This window comes from Petaurus breviceps, unplaced genomic scaffold (genome assembly GCF_028583685.1).
Source record: "Petaurus breviceps papuanus isolate PSGF00001 unplaced genomic scaffold, PetGlider_PUasm1.0 90825, whole genome shotgun sequence".
Taxonomy (NCBI): Eukaryota; Metazoa; Chordata; class Mammalia; order Diprotodontia; family Petauridae; genus Petaurus; species Petaurus breviceps.
In genome coordinates this window covers 20970654-20991293 of record NW_027187353.1, presented here as the reverse complement: position 1 = coordinate 20991293, position 20640 = coordinate 20970654, and the positions used below count along the sequence as shown (strand labels likewise).

Here is a 20640-nt window from a genome sequence, read left to right as displayed (position 1 = left end):
AGATGATAGATAGATAGATAGATAGATAGATAGATAGATAGATAGATGATAGATAGATAGATAGATAGATAGATAGATAGATAGATAGATAGATAGGCTAGCAGCATAGAGGTGATCATTACATCCATGGAATTTGATGAGGTCACAGAGATAAAAGAGAAATAAGAGAAGGGGGCCCAGGACAGAATCTTGGGGAGCACCTGTGGTTACAGAGAGCATGATATGGTTGAAGAGCCAGAAAAGGAGACTGAGGAGAGGTCAGACAGGTGGGAGAACTAGAAGAAAGGAATATCATGAAAACACAAAGAAGAGAGAGCATTCAGATGGAGAGGGTGGTCAACAGTGCCAAATGCAACAGGGATCAAACGGGATGAGGACTGACAAAATGCCATAAAACTTGGTGATTAAGACATAAATTATTAAATTAAAGTGATTAAAAAATCCAACACACCCCAGTTCCTGCCCTCTTGTACCGTGATGAGGGGGGCTGGATATATGAGCAGATGAGAACAATACAGGGCAGAATGTAGGTAAAGGAAATGTGAAGGTAGAAAATTGGAGGAAGGACTGAGGGAGGGGACATGACTGAGGTCATGGCTGAGCTGAGCATTGAAGGAAAAAAAAGATTTCAACAGAGAGAGAAAGGGAGGTTCTCCCACTATGGAGAAGGGTACAAAGGCACAAAGATGGGAAAGGGGAGGCTGAGACTGAGGAATGGTGAATGGTGTAATTTGTACGGAAGATAAAATATCTAAACAGGAGAAATTTGAAATAAGGTGGGAAAAGTCCATGTGTTACATGCCAGACTAAGTTTGAATTTTAGCTTAGAGGCTATGGGGAGATGGTGAAAGGTTCTCAGCAAAAGAAATGTTATGGTCAGAAAATTTGGAAATTGTCATGGGGATTGTGTGCAGATCCCTGGCTGAATGGGGGTTGTCCAAGCTCATCGAGATAATTCTGCAGCCACTTCCTAGTCCAATTGCTGTAGACCCACCTTCTGCTGAGTATTCCTCCAAACCTGCTTCTTCATTCTCCAGTTGCTTCATTGCTCTCTCAAATCTTCCTCCCCTCCTGCCCCACATGCTAAGGCACATGAACCCTGTGTCCAAGTAAGAGCCCATGCTATTGGACTAGAGTACATTGTTTTCCTCATACCTTTTCCTCCCCACCCTGCCCCCCAATCTCCTGCTTCCTCATTGTCCTGCGATATTCTATACACCAGCAATGAAAATTCTGCATCTTCAACAGGGAGAGAAAGGAGACGCAGGCAATGCCATTGGAGGAGGCCGAGGAGAGCCAGGGCCCCCAGGGATACCGGGGATACCGGGGTTGCCAGGACCAAAGGTGAGTTTTCCCATTAAGAACAGACACCAGAGGGGCGGCCAGGTAGCACAGCAAGTAAGAGCACCAGCTCCAGTGTTGAGAAGACCTGGAGATCGAATCCCGGGCTGAGACACAGCACCCACCCAGAAACACCTGGCCGTGTAACCTTGAGCAAGTTACTTAACCCCAATTGCTTAGGGGCGGCCAGGTGGCTCAGCAAGTAAGAGCACTGGCTCCAGTGTCGGGATGACCTGGATCAAATCTGGGCTCAGATACTCAGCACCACACCCAGAAATAACTGGCCATGTAACCTTGAGCAAGTTACTTAACCCCAATTGCTTAAAAAAAAAATTTAAAAAAAGAACAGACACCAGAGAAAGGGCAGCTTTCCCTCAACCTTTATCCCTGTCTCCACTCCTAGAGAGGCTGTCCTGTCCTCTCTGGCCTCCCCGGCCTTTTCTCAATAAATCCTTCAATCCAAGACCTGAGGAGATCCTGGAAGCTTTGCCAGTTCAAGCAATTTCTTATAGAGAACTGTGCAATTCTACTAGCAGAAGGAACCTTAGATACCATTCAGTCCAGTTCCTTCATTTCACAAAAAAAGGAAACTGTGGCCCAGAAAGGAGAATTGAGGTGCCCAAGATGAAAGCTGCACAGCCTCCCTCAGTCACCGGCACCAGTGGTTTATTGTCCGGAGGGTCACTTTCCTCCTTCTCCTTCATTCATTCAGCAAATATTTATGAAGTACTTATTTTGTCCAGGCCAATACACCAGGTACTGAGGTCAATAACTGAGAGGAGGCATGATCTCTGCTCTTGTGGTGCTTCTGAGCATAGAAGGAAAGTAAGACACGAACACAGAAAAGCCAGAATACATTCTATGAGTTAGTGTTGAGGAGTAGAAAGAGTGCTGGGCTTTGAGCCAGGGAGACCTGAGTTCGAATCCCACATCAGTCACTTACTAGCTATGTGACCCTGGGGAAGTCCCTGTAACCTCTCTGTGCCTCAGTTTCCTCATCTGTTAAATGAGGGGGTAGGACCAGATTGTCTCTAACGTCTCTTGCGGCTCTAAATCTATGAATCTGTGTTTCTCAATTTGTGCATAAAGTAACTTAAACTGAGGATATTCCTCCCACTTAGCATCCAAGCTATTCTGGCTCTTCTTACAGTATTTCTTCTCATTTTTTTTCCAGGGAGAAGCTGGTCCCAATGGCCAGACTGGGCCTCCTGGGAGGCAAGGAGACAAGGTACAGAGGATTCTGGGAATTTCCATTAGGTGGTCATCAGAAGGACTCTAGCCACAGGGTGGGGAGGGGACAATCTCTTTGCTGCCTCCAAGACCTAGGCCAAAGATGAAGGCCTTGGGCCTGGGCCTCTCCTGTCTTAGGACAACTCCATATGGCTTGCCAAAGACTACAGACCTCACAGGACTGTTGTGCTGGTCAAATGATATCACGGATAGAAAACATTGAAATCTGAGTTTTTGTCAACATGATTCTTGCTTCATTGGTGCATTTTTCAGCCTGCCTGGTGTTAGACTGATGAGTTGGTTTGGGGTTTGTTTTTGTTCGAGGGGGCTGCAGTATTTTGGACCACAGCTGTGATTTATTAGTATGGAGGATTCTTGATGAGGAAGCTCCCTCTAACAATGCGCATTCTCTGAATCTTGCCCAGTAAAGAGCTGGCTAGGGCACTGGCAGTTTAAGTGACTTACCCAGGGTCACACAGCCAGTGTGTATGAGAGGCAGGAAGCATCTCTTGGATATTTAACCTTCACAAAGGCATCCGCCTGACTGTCATTCAGTCAGGGGTCTGGAGAAGGAAACTCCTGCCTTCCCGTCCTACAGATAAAACCCAGGCTCATGGGTAAAATACCCCCCATAATACCCTAGGATATCAGTGGCACAGCTAGAATTGGCCCTCTGCCCCCCCCATGCTCTGACCTTGTGGGCAAGGCAGCACCCTGGAGACCCTCTACCCATGGGCTTCCCTCAGCCTTGGTTGTATTACAGGGAGAAATCGGAGCTCCTGGAGAACAGGGACCTGCTGGCCCAAAGGTAAGGACACCTTTCCACCAATCACTCCCTGCTGGGGTCTCTCAGTCCCCATGATGTTTAACTGCTTTAAGATGCTGGGCTAGGGAGAGCAGCACTGGTTGGTCTCGGTGCCCACTTGCGGAATCCTCTCGGGAGGCTCCAGAATTCCCTCACAGGACCCTCCTTGAACCCATCCCTAGAATGCCCTAGCAGAATGCTCTCTGGAGCCTATCTGAGAGTTCCAGATTTTCCTAATAGCAGCCTCTGGGACCTCTAAAATTCCCTTGAGGGAGCCTCTCAGAAGGCTCCAGAATTTCCTCCTACAAGCCTCTGGGGGCTCCAGAATTCCCTCACAAAATCCTCTCTGGACGTTCTAAAATTACCTTGAGAGCACCTCTTATCTCCCAGGCTGGAACAGGAAATTTCTGGTCACATTTGTGTTGCCAGGTTGGCTTGATCCAAATTCTACCACTTTACAGCCCCAGAAAACACTTTCCCTGGTGCCCAGTTCAAGTGCCTGAAGGCAGGTCAGTTCTTATGTCCCACGTGTGAAAACCAATGCCAGCAACTCCAGACATCTTGATTGGGGGCCCAATTTGTCTTCCAGGGCACCAAGGGAGAGCCAGGCAAAGGAGAAATGGTGGATTACAACGGAAACATCAATGAAGCTCTCCAGGTGAGAGGGCTTGGTAGCTCCATCCAGTATCTCTGCTCCTGGTCCTTTCCCCTGCTCACCCTAAATGGACTCCATGCTTCCCTTGACCTCTGTCTTCCAAAGCTCCTTATCCTCCCTGGCCTAAGAAGGGGAAGCCTCGAGGGAGAGATCATGACTCTGGAACCCATTCTGGCCATGAGGGCGGTCTGCAAAGGGAAAAGACCAATAAGGAATGGTTTAGGCAGGACATTTCCACAGCTACTAGGCCATTATGTTGAGTTGCTAGGAGCAGAAAGCCCCTGCTGCTCCCTTCACGTCCCCCTCTTTTCCCATCAGAAGTGTCATGGCTCCTAGTCATCCCAAAATTGACTTGGGCAGTAGAAAAGGGGGACAGGGCATAGAGCCTCGGATTTTAGGTCAAAAGATCTGTGTTCAAGTCTTGGCTTTGCTGTTTACTGTCTATGTGGCTTAGGGCATGTTCTCTTCTTTTTATGGGTTTCAATTTCCTCCTCCATAAAATGGGGAGATTGGACAGGACAATCTCAGTGTCCCAAGTGGTCTGGCTTGCTCTGAATGCAACTGGTCTATAGACATTCCATCACCTAGACAGAAGAGCATAAATCAAGATTTCCTAGTGCCCTGTGGGCACCCAAACAAATAAAGGGGCCCTGTTTTCTTTGGTACAGGGTGACTAGTATATGTCCAAGGCATTGCAAATTGGTTTTTGTTTTAGGTTTTGGGTTTTTTTTCTCAAGTTGAATGGTATTAAGTGTTCTAGCAAGGCCTGTAATTTTTTCTTTGAAAGATATGAATCTTTTTATAAGAATAATTCTTTTGTAAAACAATCACTCTTCTGATTTATGGCGCACTAGAAAGAACACTGGGCTTTAGAACTAGAAGGCTTGGGTTCAAGTGCCTTCCTGGCTGCTTATCCCTAGATGACTTTGGACAAAATCACAAAGTTCAGAGTCACAGACATCAGTCTCTTCATCCATAAAAATGAAAAGATTGGATTTTATGGTACCTTCCAGATCTTATAATCATTTTTGTAGGTCCAGACTTTCCTTTACTGGGTTGACTTAAAGGCAGGAATCTGTGCTTGAAATCTGAGTTCTGAAAGAAAAAGAGAAGATGTAGAATGGTGGGGGACCAAAAACATTAAGAAATTTTTTCCTCCTTTTGTGAGGTGGATCAAAAGCTTGCCAACACAGCCAGGTGACTGACTCACCATTTGTACCAATAGACACTTTTTCTGACAGAAGACTACCTTTGACTATTACTATTTGTGTTAGCTCGGGCAAGTCCCTTAACTCCCTTGAAAGTCAGTTTAATCATTTGTAAGATTAGAAGGTTGGAATAGGTGAGCCCTAAGGTCCCCCAATCATAGCTTGTTCTCTCTCTCTCTCTTTCTCTCTCTCTTTCTCTCTCTCTGTCTCTCTCTCTCTCTCTCTCTCTCTCTCTCTCTGTCTCTCTCTCTCTCTCTCTCTCTCTCTCTCTCTCTCTCTCTCTCTCTCTCTCTCTCTCTCTCTCTCTCTCTCTCTCTCTCTGTCTCTCTCCCTTCCTCCCTTCCTCCCTCTCTCTTTACATCTCTCCCTCCCTCCTGTACATAAACCTTTTCACAGATCAAAGAAACCATCAGTGCTTAAGCTCTGACCCCCTTGGTAATCAAGCTTGCAATCTCTAGCCCCATCAGCTACCTGCACCCAATTACCCAATTCCTGCACACTGACTTCCATGATGAATATCAGTATCAGGGGAAAATAATTCTGATACTTTCCCTTATAGTCCGTGATTGGGAGGTGGGGTGGGGGTGGAAGGGATAAAGAGAATCACATTTTAAATTTTATTATTTTTTTAATTAACAAGCATTCATTTTTTTCTTTTCCATCTCCCCTCCACCAAATAAACAAAGAAAATGGAAAAAAAAATGTTAAAACCTTGAAATTAGGCTCCAGAATAGACAAATAAGTGATGAGAAGGCCCACATGGGCCATAGTCAAAAAATACAGAAGAGAATCATTCTTGCCACAGGCAGCTGTGCCAGCTGCTTTGGTTCCAGTAGCATCTGTGATTTTCATCTCCAACAAAAGGAGCCTGGCATCAGCATTGGGAGGACTGTGACAAAACCCCCAAGGTCTGGGGGAAGGGTGCCCTGTGTATGAGAGCTACGTGTGGCAGACAGAATATTAGATGTGGAGTCAGGAAGCCCACCTCTGACAATTATTGGAGATATGACTCAGGGCAAGTCTTAAATCTTCTAAGCCTCAGTTTCCTCATCTGTAAAATGAAGGGCTGGATGACCTCAAAGGCCCCATCCAACTCTGAGTCAATAATTCTATGACTGCCTAAAATTACTGAGTAAAGGGTAAGATATTTCCATTTATGACTGCTTAGGAACCATCTCATATCTCTATCCTGAAGTCTTAATATGAAGGTAGCCCAGAACCACACCCCCCACCATTATCACCCAAACCAACCTAAGAGATTCTGACCCTTGTCCCAACAGCAGGGGTGTTGTGATTGGATAAGATTCTCAGATGAGTCTTGATTTGTCAAACTGTTGACTTTATGGTGGTTTCCTTACAGGAGATCCGCACATTGGCCTTGATGGTGAGTACTCATTCTTTGCTGCCTTTTTATCCTTGGATGGGCAGAGATACCCAGGGGTTGGCTTGGGGAGCAAGGTCTGGCACCCATGGCTCCTTCTCAAGTTTGGAAAGCTAAAACTAGTTTGGAGGGAGAGGAAGGTGATATTCAGGGTTTATGAAATGGTGATGGGTGGGCAACTCAAGTCACAAAAAGGGGACAGGACAGTGTGACCATAAGGGCAGGAGTCAAGAAGGCTGCCTCCAAGGCTATGGCCATGATCTACCCTACCTGGTGTTCCATGGCATATCACTTAATGGTCTTTGTCAAACTCTCATGAATAAGACCAGGGTGCTGTTACTACGTATATCAGGAGATCATCATGATTCTTTTTATTACTGAGTCCCATAAAAATGAATTCCCAGTACCATGTTCTTCTTCTGCAAAATGCATGGGAGAGGGGCAAAGAGGAAGAGGAAAGGAGATGAGTGAATTCCATGATCTCTGAGACCCCTCTCAGCTCTAACTTGCTAGGACTCAAATGAGAGAAGTTATCCTTGATAACTTGGAGAAATGTCATGTGGTAAAAGAGGAGAGAAGTTCCAGCCCCAGAATATCTGTAGCAACATTCCATGACTTTCTCTTTTCTCTGTGGTCTCATTTGGCCTTAGTTCTGAGTCCAACATGAAGGGAGGGAAGGAGGAAGGGAGGAAGGAAGGAAGGAAGGAAGGAAGGAAGGAAGGAAGGAAGGAAGGAAGGAAGGAAGGAAGGAAGGAAGATAAAATCCAGTTAACTTCAATTCACTCTGATTTTTTAAAATGCATCTATGTCACATTAACAGCTGTGGTATAATGGAAAGAAGATCAGATTTAAAGTCAGAAGATCTGGTTTCAAATCCCAGTTTCTGTCACCTGTGTGACCAGGGGTAAATCATATAACCTCGATGGGCCTCTGTTGTCTCTGCTATACTAAATGACCTGTAAGACTTTTCAAGCCCTATGATCTTAAGAAACTATATGACCTTGATCATTTAGCCTCCCGAGGTCAAAGTTCCTTCATCTCTAAAATGATGGGTTTGGACTAAATGACCTCTGAGACCCCTTCCAACTATAAATCAAAGAGGGCACACAGTGATCATTAAGTATCCATTGGCTGATGGAGTGACGAAAGACCAGTTGTCAGGCAGTGTGAACTGATATGATCTTTTTCATGGAAAAAACCTTATACCTTATGATTCTTCTACACAGTATTGAATTAAGTATTAAATAACATGAATTCAGATATTTTCAAAAGTGCTTCATGTGATAGAATAGAATTCACTTTCCTTTGGTTCAACAAGAAATCCTACTTCAAGATCCATCTTTTTTCCCCCAGGGACCTCCTGGACTGCCGGGGCAAACAGGACCCCCAGGAGCTCCTGGCGTACCAGGACAAAAGGCACGTGGACATGTCTCCAGTTCTGGGAAAGCCCATCAAACATTCCAGAAAGCTCAGAACATCGTTAGACTGCAGCCACCTTCCTTCTCTTGTTCCATGACTATCCTAGAATTCTCTCAGGTCCCACCCCTCCTACAAATGGCCTACAATATTCACCGATACCCGAAGTCCCTCATCACCTGTTAGACCCTCCTTCTGTCCTTCCTGCTATGTAATTCTTAATCTTTGTCTTGATTTCCCTCCCATTCATATTCCCTTTGGATTTTAATTATCTTCTTGTGGATTCTGAGACAAAGGAGAGCTGCTTCAGCTATTGCCTTTCAAATTAACTTCACAAACCACCCATCAGTTCACTTTTTCTCTCAGGGACTGGAGTAACCCAAGCCCCTCTTTAGAGAAACCTTTAAAATTTAGGATGCTATTCAGAGTGGCAGCCTAGTCCAGTTCCCGACTTCACTGATCTATGGTGATTACTACCATGGAATACATGCCCTCATGTCACAATGAAAAAAAAAAATGCACAAGGCTTTGGATAGACTGACTTCTTACCATTCTCTGCTTTAGGGGGAAATTGGCCTGCCAGGTCCTCCAGGACATGATGGAGAAAAGGTAAGAGCATATCTTTAGGTTCATACAATGGCTCCCTGACAAACCACCAAAAATGACTTCTAATTTAAAGAGACAAGAATAATCTGTGGGGTCAGATTCCCAGATGTGTATCTAAATTTACAAGCTTGAAAAAATGTTGCTTAAACCCTCTCAGCCTCAGTTTCTCCATCTGTAAAATGGGTATCACCAAAGCCCCAAAGAGTTATTGTGAAGATCCAGTGAAATAATATGTGTAAAGTAATTTGCAAGCTTGAAAGTTCTATGTCTGTGCTAAACTATTCTTTTCTTCATTAGCACATATAAGTTATCATTGCCTCTATTTACTTTAGGGACCTCGAGGAAAGACAGGAGAGATCGGGCCCCCTGGTCCCCAAGGGCCACAAGGAAAGGACGGACCTCCAGGGCTAAAAGGAGAAAAAGGAAATGTGGGGACACCTGGAGAGAAAGGGGAGGCAGGACAAGTTGGCTCCCCGGTAAGTTAGCAGAGATGACTTGTTACCCTCATTCTTCAGGCCCCCCCCACCTCCTCCTCTCTCCCCGGTGTTTACAAGTAAGTGCTTATAAGTGCATGATTCTAGAGAAACAGAGCAAGATGACAGGAAGTACCCTGAGGTTGGAGTTTGGAGACCCAAGTTCGGAGTCAAGATTTGTCACTGGTGGGGTGGCTAGGTGGTGCAGTGAATAAAGCACTGGCCCTGGAGTCAGGAGGACCCGAGTTCAAATCTTGCCTCAGACACTTAACACAACACTAGTCGTGTGACCTTGGACAAGTCACTTAACCCCAATTGCCCTACCTTCCCTTCTCCAAAAAGCAAAAAAAAAAAAAAAAGATTTGTCACTGGTCAGTTGAGTGATGTTGGTCTTCAGAATTCTAAGCCTCAGTCTCCCTATCTTTAAAATGAGGATAATAGGGGTGGCCAGGTAGCACAGTGAGTAAGAGCAGCTGCCCCACTGGGATCAAATCTGGGCTCTGATACTTAGCACCACACCCAGAAATAACTGGCTGTGTAACTTTGAGCAAGTTACTTAACCCCAATTGCTTATTTAAAAAAATGAGGATAATAATAATATACCTGCTACTTAGCTCAAAGGAAAATGCTTTTTGAACCTGGAAGCTCTGTTTAAATGAAAGTTGTTGTGGTCAGAGTCAAGTGAACCCCTCACTTTCATTCTGTGTTTCAGGATTAAGAATTTCAATCCAGAAATTAAAGGCCCTCCCTAGAATTCTCCCTTTGCTTCCCCAATGAAGTCAGCTTAGGGTAATGAAGAGAACAGTGGACTAAGAACCGTCTGATCAGAATGCTGAGTGGAATAGTGGAAGAACTGAGTTCAAGGTTCTGTGATTTTGTTCAAGTCACTTAACCTCTGCCTCAGTTCCCTCATCTGTAAAATGGGGATAATAACAACACCTGTCTTCCAAGGCTGTCGTGAGGGTCAGATGAGATAGTACTTGTGAAGCACTTAGCCTGGCGCATAGTAGGTGCCTAATGAACCTTGGTTCCCTTCCTTCAGATGGAAGTAACCTCAGGAACTAGAGGATTCAGAGGCAGAAGGGGCCTCAGAGGCCTTCTAACTCAGCCCTCACATTTCCAGTTGGAGAAGCTGAGACCCAGAAAGGGGAAGGGAGTGAAGAGGATTATTTCTCTTCTTCTGTACCACTTAGGCAGCTAGGTGGCCCCACAGGGCACAAACCGCCCAGCCCAGATTCAGGAAGACTCCTCTCCCTGAGTTCAAATCCAGTCCCAGACACTTACTAGCTGTGTGACCCTGGGCAAATCACTTTCCCCTGTCTGCCTCAGTTTCCTCATCTGTAAAATCATCTGGAGAAGGAAATGGGTAACCACTGCAGTATCTTTGCCAAGAAAACCCCAAATGGGATCACAGAGAGTCAGACACAGATGAAAAACAACTGAACAATCACCACCACATTGCTCCTCCGCCAGACCAACCCTCTCATTTGACAGATATAGAAAATGAAGCCCAGGGGCGGCCAGGTGGCTCAGCGAGTAAGAGCACCGGCCCCAGTGTCAGGATGACCTGGCGATCAAATCTGGGCTCAGACACTCAGCACCACACCCAGAAATAACTGGCCGTGTAACCTTGAGCAAGTTACTTAACCCCGATTGCTTAAAAAGAAAGAAAGAAAATGAAGCCCAGATGTAGCTTGACTTGCCTGAGACCACACAGCAAACCCAGGGCCCTCATTCACCTCCCAAGCCCACCAATCTTTCCATTATCCCACATTGCCTCCAGGAGACTTAACCATGCCTTCACAACCTAATGGCTAATGAATTACCTATACCCTCTCCGCCTGGTACACCAGGTTATTGTTAAGTATTTAATGAAATGACTCTTCAGTGAAAAAAGTTTAATGAAATATGAAGCAAATGTGAGACATTAATATTGATGTCCTGGATAGAGCACAGACTTTGGAGGCAGGGGACCTGTGTTCAAATCCTGGCTTTGCCACCGGCTCCTTGTGTGGCCTTTGACCTTAGATTAGATTGCCTCTAAGATTCTGGTTCTAAGTCTAATGGCCCTCTCATTCATCCACATATCTTCAGAGACTGAAGATAACTAAGGATAGCTCTGACAGTAGGTATTGCTTTTTTTAATGTCACGAGAAGTTGCCTTGGGGGGTATTCCTTCCTCTCTATGCCTCCATTTTCCCATCATTGATATGGGCACACTCTTACCGTCAACAAGGAAGGGATCCATTGAATGCATGCCACAGAAGCGCTTCAAGATAACCAATCCCAAGCTTAACTAACTAACCGACCATCTTTGTCAATCTGTAGGGTCTTGATGGCCCCACTGGAGAGAAAGGAGAACCAGGTGACCACGGGAGACCAGGAGCCGCAGGATTGCCCGGTCCAATTGGGCTCCCGGGATTTACAGTAAGAGGGTCCTACCATGAGAATGTCTTGAGGCAGGTGAAGATGGAGGTGGAGGGTATCATGGCTTCTGGGGCACTGCTGGCTGCTGCCAGAACCATGCCATGGACCTAGCCATGAGCCAAGGACTGCACTAACCCCCATCCTTCAAGGAAAGGTTGAGAAATAGCTCTCTGTGATGCTAACCACTAACTGGTGCCTTCCATGTTGTGAGTTTCCATTCCTGCAGAAAATATTTCAAAGATTAGAAGGGAACTCTGGTGGCAGCTCCCTAGAGATACACCATGCTGGCTTAAGTTTCCTCTCTAAGGAAATTTCAGATTTCAAAGAATCATAGGGACAATGGTGGGGAGGGGGGGAGTAGACAAAGAGCCAGCCTTGGAATCAGGAGGGTAACCTAGGGTCAAGTCTTGACTCTCACACATGTTAACTGTGTGATCTTGGGCAAATCTCACTAAGATTATAAATTGCAGGACAGGCATTCCTCTGCATTGGTAGAGGGAATTTCCTTCCTGGGAGCTTCTGATGATGATGAAATCATAGAGTTAGTTGAGGGGAGAATTAATCCTTTTTTGGAAGTAGGCAGAGGATAAATGGAGTCTGAGAACTTAGGTTCAGATCCTGTCCCTGCTGCTCACCTCCTGTGCAACCTTGGAACCTTGGACAAGTGCCAGAAGCTCCCTGGGCCTTAATTTCCTCATCTGTAAAATGAAAGAGCTAGAGTCAACAAACTGAATGGGCCTTCTCACCTCTAAATCCTTGGAAGTAAAAGGCTGTCTGGTGCAAGCACTCACCCAAGAAAAAAAAATCTTTCTGGAGAACCCCTGATAGATGGTTATTTAAAAAATTATTACATATTTTTAATTTATTTTTTTATTTTTTATTTTGTTTTTTTAATTGACAAAAACATATTTCCCTCCCATCTAGTCCTTTGCATTGAAAAAAAAAAGAAAAACAAAATTCTTCTGTCAAATATACACAGTCAAGCAAAACTAATTCCTATATTTACCATGCCCAAAAATGTGTCTCATTCTGCTTCTTGAGTCTATCACATCTCTCTGGTAGATGGGTATTTGGCCTGTGTTTGCATACAGTCGGTAACAAGGAGCTCCAGTCTCATGAGACAGTCCATTCTGTGACTGGACAGCTCTAAGGTTTAGAGAGGTGCTTTTGTATACTGACCACCTGTGGATACTTTACCACCTTTGAATTCCACTCCATGGTCCTACAATATTTCTTCCATCTGGGACCACATAAAATAAGCCAGCCCTTCCAATCTCCCTCCCTCTTAATTTTCTCCAGGTTAAATATTCCAGCTTCCTTCAGCTAGTCCTCATGTCACACAGTTCCTACTTGACTTGGTCATCTTCATTTAGACATGCTACAATCTGTTAAATATTTGAGGTGTTAACGAATGTGCACATAGTAGGCTCTTTAATAAATGTTTGTTAACTTAGTTGAATGTGGGCTCACACTAATAGAGGTATTCACACCAAGGTGTTACATTCACAGGGAGAGAAAGGAGAACCTGGAGAGAAGGGTGACCCAGGAGCAGAGGTAGGTAGGCTCTCCTCCTCCTCATTCATGAAGAATAGCACTATGGGTAACTAATTTTCCTCACTGTTGGACCATGAGTTTTCCACAAGGTGCATCAACTCTCCCTCTTTTTGAAGGATGTTCACAGTTACTTGATAAGAATGGTAAGAACTTCCCCTCCCAGGAAAGCCCCCTTGTCTGTCCTAGGATTTGATTCATGACTAAGGTCCAAAGAGTATTAGTGGAAGGACTCGACTGCCTTTTGTGATATCACCCCAGAAGTTAGGGGAAGACAATACAGTTTACCATGGCAACCCATTAGTCTCTATTATCCATTAATTTAGCTAAAACTTTTGTGTATGTATACACACATATGCATTCCTGCAAATCAACATGTACATATGTGTGTATACACACATAAACATTCATTCAAGTAGACATATATATGTGTATGTGTGTGCATTCTTTAATATGTTCATTTGGTACCATCACTGGAGGGTGACAATAACTTTAGGCTCTGCAGGACTATGCTAGTAGAGGTCATGGTGAGGTGGACAGCTGTCATGTGTGAGTCCAATGACTAGCTATGTGCCTAAATTTGATAGGCAGTCTCTCTAATTATGGAGAGGGTTATCATCAACGGTTTGACCAACAGGTAAATTCATTTGGCCATAGCAACTCATTCAATCATTTCTGGAAGCATAGAGGAGTTGGGATCTATCAATGGAGAATGAATCCACTCCAATAAGACTGCATTTTCTTAAACTATTTATATAACAAATGATACTCTGGTCTTTAGAATTAGACATTTAAGTGCTTAGTTCCCTAAAAGAAAAAAATTGTTTGAGCTATAAAATACCTTAGAAATCTTCTCATCCAACCCAGGGGTGTGCTAGTAAATGTTTTAACAACCAGCTCTCCAAAAACGCATGACACACTTTTGTTGTGTTTTGTAGCATTTGTCGATTTCCAAGGTGTAAATACTCACACTGAAAATTTAACAATCAGCTCTCATGAGCAGGTATGAGCTTACTCTAGACCATTCCTGATCTAACTACCTTATTTTGCAAATGAAGAAATTGGGCCCCAAAGAAGGAAAGTGACTTGTCCAAGTTTACCCAAAGTAGAGACTCAAACTTGAAGACAACTAGGTGAGTCAGAAGGACCTGAGTTCAAATCCTGACTCAAACACTTGTTAGCTGTGGAGCACTGGACAAGTCACTTAACCTCTGTCTGCTTCAATTTCCTCATTTGTAAAAAGGGGATAATAATAGCTCCTACCTCCCAAGGTTTGTTGCAAGGACAAGATGAGATTACTGTTTGTAAAGCACTTAGCAGAGTCTGGCACATAGTAGGTACTTCATATTTGGAGGAAGTGGAGTGATGAATGTCCTCTGGACATTCTCTGTTTTCCCCAACATCTTTCTACTCCTTCTTAACTTTGGAGTCCCAACTCAGACCTGGTCCTTTAAAGTGAACCCTACAGCTTTGGCTTGGAAAGTCCCTTCCCATCCTGTGATTCTATGACATTGTAACGAGGCCTTCTGCTGCTTCAGAATTATTCGGCAAAACCTTTGTTTTTCTAATGTCTTCCTCTTTTGGCTTTCAGGTATCTGGACCACCAGGGCCTCAGGGACCCCCAGGACCTGCAGTAAGTTCTCACTATTGGTTTTGGGCTAGCGGTTGCTGAAGGCATTTCAATCCAACTATGGTCTCTATAACTCCATGGGCTTCCCATTGCCACCAGTTGGTGATGACATCTCCCATGGGCCCTCCATCTTTTTTCTCTAAAAGGAGGAAGTATGATGGAGTATAACTATATTCCAAGTGAGAAGAACTAAGTTTGAGTCCTGGTATGGTTACACAATTAGCTGTGTGACTTTGAGTAATCCCTTACCCTCTCTGGGTCTCAGTTTCCTCATCTGTAAAATGAGGGGATTGGATTAGGTGGTGTCTGAGGTCCTTTTCAGATATAAATCCCATGATCCTGTAACTTTGCACATATAGAAGCCCCCTCTGGTTATTACTCACATTAAGTGACCTGTCACCAACCACCCCCACCCTAAGATATGTGTAAGCTCCTTTAATGCAGGCACTTTCCCCAGCACCTAGCATACATGCTAGGTACTCAATCAGTCTGTGTTTAATTGAATTTCATCTCAGTAACACTGAAGAGGTTGGTCCTGAGTAAAAGCACCACTTTTTTAATGAAATGGGGAGCCACAGGCTCGGGATGTTTGACATCTAGTCTACCACCCTTCAGGCCCCATCTGTCAAGAACGGTGCCCAGTATTTATTTAACCCTTTGCTGGGTATGCAGGGCATCTGATCCTCCCCTTCTTGTCTGCCTGCTGACATGCTAACAAGTTGGCGAGGACATTGAGATTAAAATAGAAAATGACCCATTTAAAACAAGCCCTGCTGGGTTGGTCTTTCCATGGTTGTACTTCAAAGGACTTGTTTAAAGGGACTATATCCCAAGCCAATGAGCATTCTTGTGGGACTCAGTGTTCGAGTCAGGCCTTCTGCAAAATAAATCAATCAGCACGTAGTTAAAAAGGGCATATGTTGTGCCAGGCACTGGGGATACAAAGACAAGATAAAACAGGGCCTGCCCTAATGGAGTTTATACTCTATTGGGAGAGATAGCCTATACACAAATAGATATATACACAATAAATCAAGGTGAACTTTTTTGTGAGAGAGGTGTCAGTCAGTGACTGTGAGATTAAAAGAGGGTAAGGGAAGGGAAGGAGGAAAGGAAGGAGAGAAAGAAAGGAATGGGAGAAAGAAAAGGAAGAAAGTAAAGGTGAGATAGTGTGGTCCAGCCATGGTGGATAGACCATACAAAAACATAGAGGTGGGAGATGAAATATGTCATGAACTGTGAGGCCAGTTTGGTTAGACTCACTGTATCTAGCCAAGGGAAAGTAATGCATAATGAGGTCGAAAAAGGAGGTTGGAGCCAGATTGTGAGGGGCTTTAAAAGCTAGACACAGAAGCTCATATTTGATGCTAGAGGCAACAGGAAACCAGTGGAATTTGTTGAGTAAGAGAATGACATGATTATACTTACACTTTCAGAAAGTCAGTTTGGCAGCTTTGTGAAGAGTGAGTGAATCGTAGGGAGGAGAAACTTAAGGCTGAGAAGACCAATTGCAACAGTCTAAGGTCTCAATTACGGGGCAACTGTCAGAAGACAGATGGGCATGGATGGAAGAGAAACTGTGAAGGTAGAAACAAGACTTGGCAATTATGTGTGGGTGAGGAGTGACGGTAAGAGGGAGGAGTCAAGTTCAGTGCTTGGTGCTCTACAGAGTACTTCACAAACCACGTGATCTTCACAGGTAGGGACATGAGCAGGTGTTATATCTCTATGAGGAAGCCAAGGTTCAGAGATAAAGAAATAGTCATTACTGAGTCACATGGTTCTACAAAATTAACAAAGGACTTTACATCTCATTTGGCCTTCACAGCAGCCCTCTATTATGTTATTATCTACATTTACCAGTGAGGAATCTATGTCCCAAAGAGATTAAGGGATTTGACCATGGCTAGTAAGAAGCAGGACCAAGATCCACACCCAGGTTTTTTGGTTCCAAATTCAGTGTTCTTTCCACTTTACCATAGCTGCCTGCCAATGAGTAACATCCTTCCTTCTTCCCATCTCCAATCCAGATCCCCATGAGACAGGAAACTCTGTCCAGTGTCATCTCACCCACATTATCATGGCAGATAATCATTGCTTCAAACGATGTCCCAATGGACAAAGTGATATATTCTTCTTCTCAGCATGGCTGAGTGCAAATGGTTCCACATCTCCAGGGCCCATACCAGTTCAGAGTAGCTTGGGATTGTGCAACTGGCAATGGCCACCAGGGACTGAACCCAGATGGTGATCATGTATGAGGCCACCCCATCCAAAGCCTTCAGAGCTCTATCATGGCCAGGCTGAAGGATGTGCTACCTCATGAGCAAGGAAATGGCCGGCCTGCCAGAAATGCCATTTTAATGGTCTTTATTTCTCTTCCAAATGCAGGGTCTCCAAGGTGTTCCTGGACCAAAGGTAAGATCCAGCAGGACTGTTATTCCAACCTTAATCCAGTGGGTCATAGCAGTGAAAGAAAAGGATTAAAGAAGGGATTTAGAGGCTTGGCTGACCAGCAGCCTCCCTTCATCTCCCAGTACATCTAGGAAATAAGAATGGATGCTGCAGATAGGTGGAAATGGTCTCAGCAGAAAGGAAACCCTGTGCACCATCAGCATCTATTACTGCTGCCTTGTGATTGCTATCTCTGAATTTCTCCCCATTCATTCACCCACTCATTCCTTTCACTTTAATGGACATATATTAAGCACCTACTATATACAAGGCACCATGGCAGGTACTAGGAAAACAAAAATCCAAATCAAACCTTTCACTCAAGGAACTTACAATCTGATGGGGGGGGAGGAGGAGACATAGAGGCAAACAGCTATGATGCAAGGGAAGAAAAGGGATCAAGCTCAGAGGTGATGGGAAATTTGAGAGATTGCTTTCACCTGGGGGACTCAAGGAAGGTCACACCTGAGTTAGGCCTTGAAGAAAGGAAGGAACTCCCACAAATATAGTTGGAGTGAGTCCGTACCAGATGTGGAAGATGGCATTAGGAAAGGCGCCACCAAGCCAGGAGAAGGCTGTCTCTAGTCAGAAGACAAATTTTGTCTCTGTCTCTTGCCTGTGTGGGTTTAGTCAAGTCATCTAACCTCCTTGGGCCTCTGTTTCCTCAAATGGATGATGATAAGGTTAGATGAGATGGTTTCTGACCTATAATCCCTGCCTACCTTCCTATCAAAAGCTTCTCCATCCTTCACTCACACTAAAGGGTCAATGATTACAGCTTTGTAGCTATCAATCATTTTTGATCATCCAATGTAATAATGTCACCCTTTGGAGATATTTCCACTTTGACAAGGATCACAGTTATGGAAGGAGGTAGAAGGGTATTGTAACTATGTCTGGTCCCAAATCTTCCACAGTTAATGTACACACACACACACACACACACACACACACACACACACACAAACTTAAAACTTCAAGGAAATGAGAACTAGCTTGCTCTTACCAAAAGGCTGAGGACTCCTATGGCCAAGAGATAAAGCACAATTCATAGGCTTTCATGCATCATTTGCATTGCTTATTTTTCCTAGCTCTGCCCAGTCCCTGGCACATTGATAAATGCTTATGTATTGATTAAGTAACCAACTCATGGGAAAGATTATTTTGGAGCAGCAAGGTCTTCTCATTGTTCCCACAAATCATACTATATAGTAGACCCCTGCTCTGTCCACACAAAAACATCCCACTCCGTCTCTGTGGCTTCCCATGTTCTGTGAGCTTGAATAGCCATTCTGGTCATTCATCTTATCTAATGATAAAAGAGACCACAAAATGCCTCCAGGGATACAGAGGTTTTTGCAAAATTAGGGATCAGGCACCCTGCCCACCAGTCCACAATCCCAAGGTGTGTTGACTAGGGGAGCAACATATCATGATTCCCCCTAAATGTGTCTTTCTTTCAGGGGGAAGCTGGACTTGATGGAATGAAAGGAGAGAAGGGTGTCCAGGGAGAAAAAGGAGACCGAGGTCCGTTGGGATTGCCTGTAAGTGTCTGGGAACTAGGAAGAGCATTGTTAATGCTGTTTGATCCTGAAGAGTACAAGTTACCAGGCTGGGCTGTCCTGTGGGAGATGGAGAGTTCAAAGAGAAATGTGACTCATAATCCGTGCTTGCATTCTAGCCATGGAAAATGGCCACCACAAATTATATGCATACAGTGCTTTTATCACAATGATCCCATGAGATGGAAAGTGCAAATCTTTTAAAGAAAAGAAAACTGAGGTTCAGAGTTTCATCAAGGGCCACCTAGCTAGTGCCAGAGTAGGAATTCAAACCCAAACCTCCTTCCTTCCAATCCAGTGGGATGGATTCTTCTTATTCAATAAATCCTGCCTGCCCAGAAGGTCTAAGTAATGCAGAATGAAGGCTTTGAGTCCAACTTCCCAGCTCTGAAGAGCCTGAAAGTATATTGACCCTGTGAAAAGAGGGTGACCTGAGAGAATCCCCTGTCCCCTAGTCATATGGTAACTTTTAATCTTCCTTAAAGCTCAGAATACATCACAGGATCACAGAGTTGGAAGGGACCTCAGAGGTGCTGCTTGTTTTCTGTGTGACCATGCCTGGTACGTTATAAACACTTAATAAGTGTTTTAATCTATTCATAAGTGATTATCTAGTTCCAACTCAAAGACCTCCAGTGATGGGAAACTCACTACCTGCTAAGTCACCATTGTATTCTGCAGCAGCTCAGACTGATAGCAACATGGTTGCTCTGAACGTGAAGCCAAGGTTCCGTGTTTGGGCTGGCCCTTCTTTAGTGTAAAGCAATCTTTGAACAGCTGTCCCTAAAAGAAAACATAGGGACCTCTCAGAGGCAGGCACTTCCATACTTTCAACCACCAGCACAGAATTTTTTAAGTTTTTGACCCATCCATTCCACATTACTCAGCCTGTCTAGATAAATCATTTTCAGGACATTCTCGGCATGAAGGTCCACAAGGCATCAGAGAGCAGATGGGGGCTATGGTACTTAGAAAATACCAACATCTGGCAAGTGTGCTCCTGCTGTCCAGCCTGGTAGCCTAGAACAAACCCACACTGATCAACTAGTATGGCACTGAGCATGTCATTTCTTCCCTCTGGGCCTCGGTTTCCCCATTTCTACGGTCTTTTCCAGCACTCAAGGAGAACTTTTCCACAGACTTCTCATGGCATTGATTTCAGTCTCACAATTTAGCCCTGGTGACTGCAGGTCAATTTTTGGATTCTTTTCTTCTTTTAAAGGTTGGAGAGAGACTTCCAGAGTTCCCATCTAGTTTACTATTGTCATTTTAAAAAGGGTTAGGGAGGGAAGAGTCTTGTCTAGATCACGAGCTGGTAAAATACTTCCAATTCCAAATCCAGTACATCTGTGACCTCAGACTGATTCCCTTCCAACCACTCACCCTTCAGAGTATTATTTCTTCTGCCCCACATTTCAAACCTCATTCCATGTTCTCTATGAATCCAGTAAGAAACACTACTACATAATTACAAGACCAGGAATTCTCTCTCTCTGTTTTTCTATGGCTTTATGGATTTCATTTGTATAATTGCAACTAAACTGTAGAAGCAAAAGGCAGAATTACTCTCCTGCTAATACATCAAATGTAGAAATAGTCAAGTACCTAATTATCCTCATAGACTACACAAAGCTAACCACTGGCAAATATTTTCCATTGTTGTAAGTTGTGTGCCAAATGATTAATACAGTCAGTCAGCTCTTGTGATTGAAATCATCATAATAATAACTCACATTTAAAGTTTATAAAGCAGCACTGTGAGGGAGGGATTCTAAACATTATTGCCTCCACATCATGGATGAGGAAACTGAGGCTCCAAAGGCTGTTTTTTCTTAGGGTCCCAGAGTGAATGGATGTCTCAGAACTAGAATTTGAAATCAGGTCTCTCCTTACTCTAAATC

The 20640-nt window shown here is 44.2% G+C and overlaps 1 protein-coding gene across 1 annotated transcript in view; it reads left to right on the top strand.

Moving 5' to 3' along the window:
- Positions 1-20640, top strand: part of COL13A1 (collagen type XIII alpha 1 chain) — a 122967-nt gene that overhangs the window by 78345 nt on the left and 23982 nt on the right. Inside the window, exons 19-31 of the mRNA XM_069071460.1 lie at positions 1249-1344; positions 2516-2569; positions 3335-3379; positions 3966-4034; positions 6600-6623; positions 7974-8036; positions 8601-8645; positions 8975-9118; positions 11444-11542; positions 13052-13096; positions 14685-14726; positions 17115-17141; positions 18641-18721. Of these exons, the coding sequence (XP_068927561.1) occupies positions 1249-1344; positions 2516-2569; positions 3335-3379; positions 3966-4034; positions 6600-6623; positions 7974-8036; positions 8601-8645; positions 8975-9118; positions 11444-11542; positions 13052-13096; positions 14685-14726; positions 17115-17141; positions 18641-18721 (834 nt within the window). The remainder of the gene's footprint in view (positions 1-1248; positions 1345-2515; positions 2570-3334; positions 3380-3965; positions 4035-6599; positions 6624-7973; positions 8037-8600; positions 8646-8974; positions 9119-11443; positions 11543-13051; positions 13097-14684; positions 14727-17114; positions 17142-18640; positions 18722-20640) is intronic.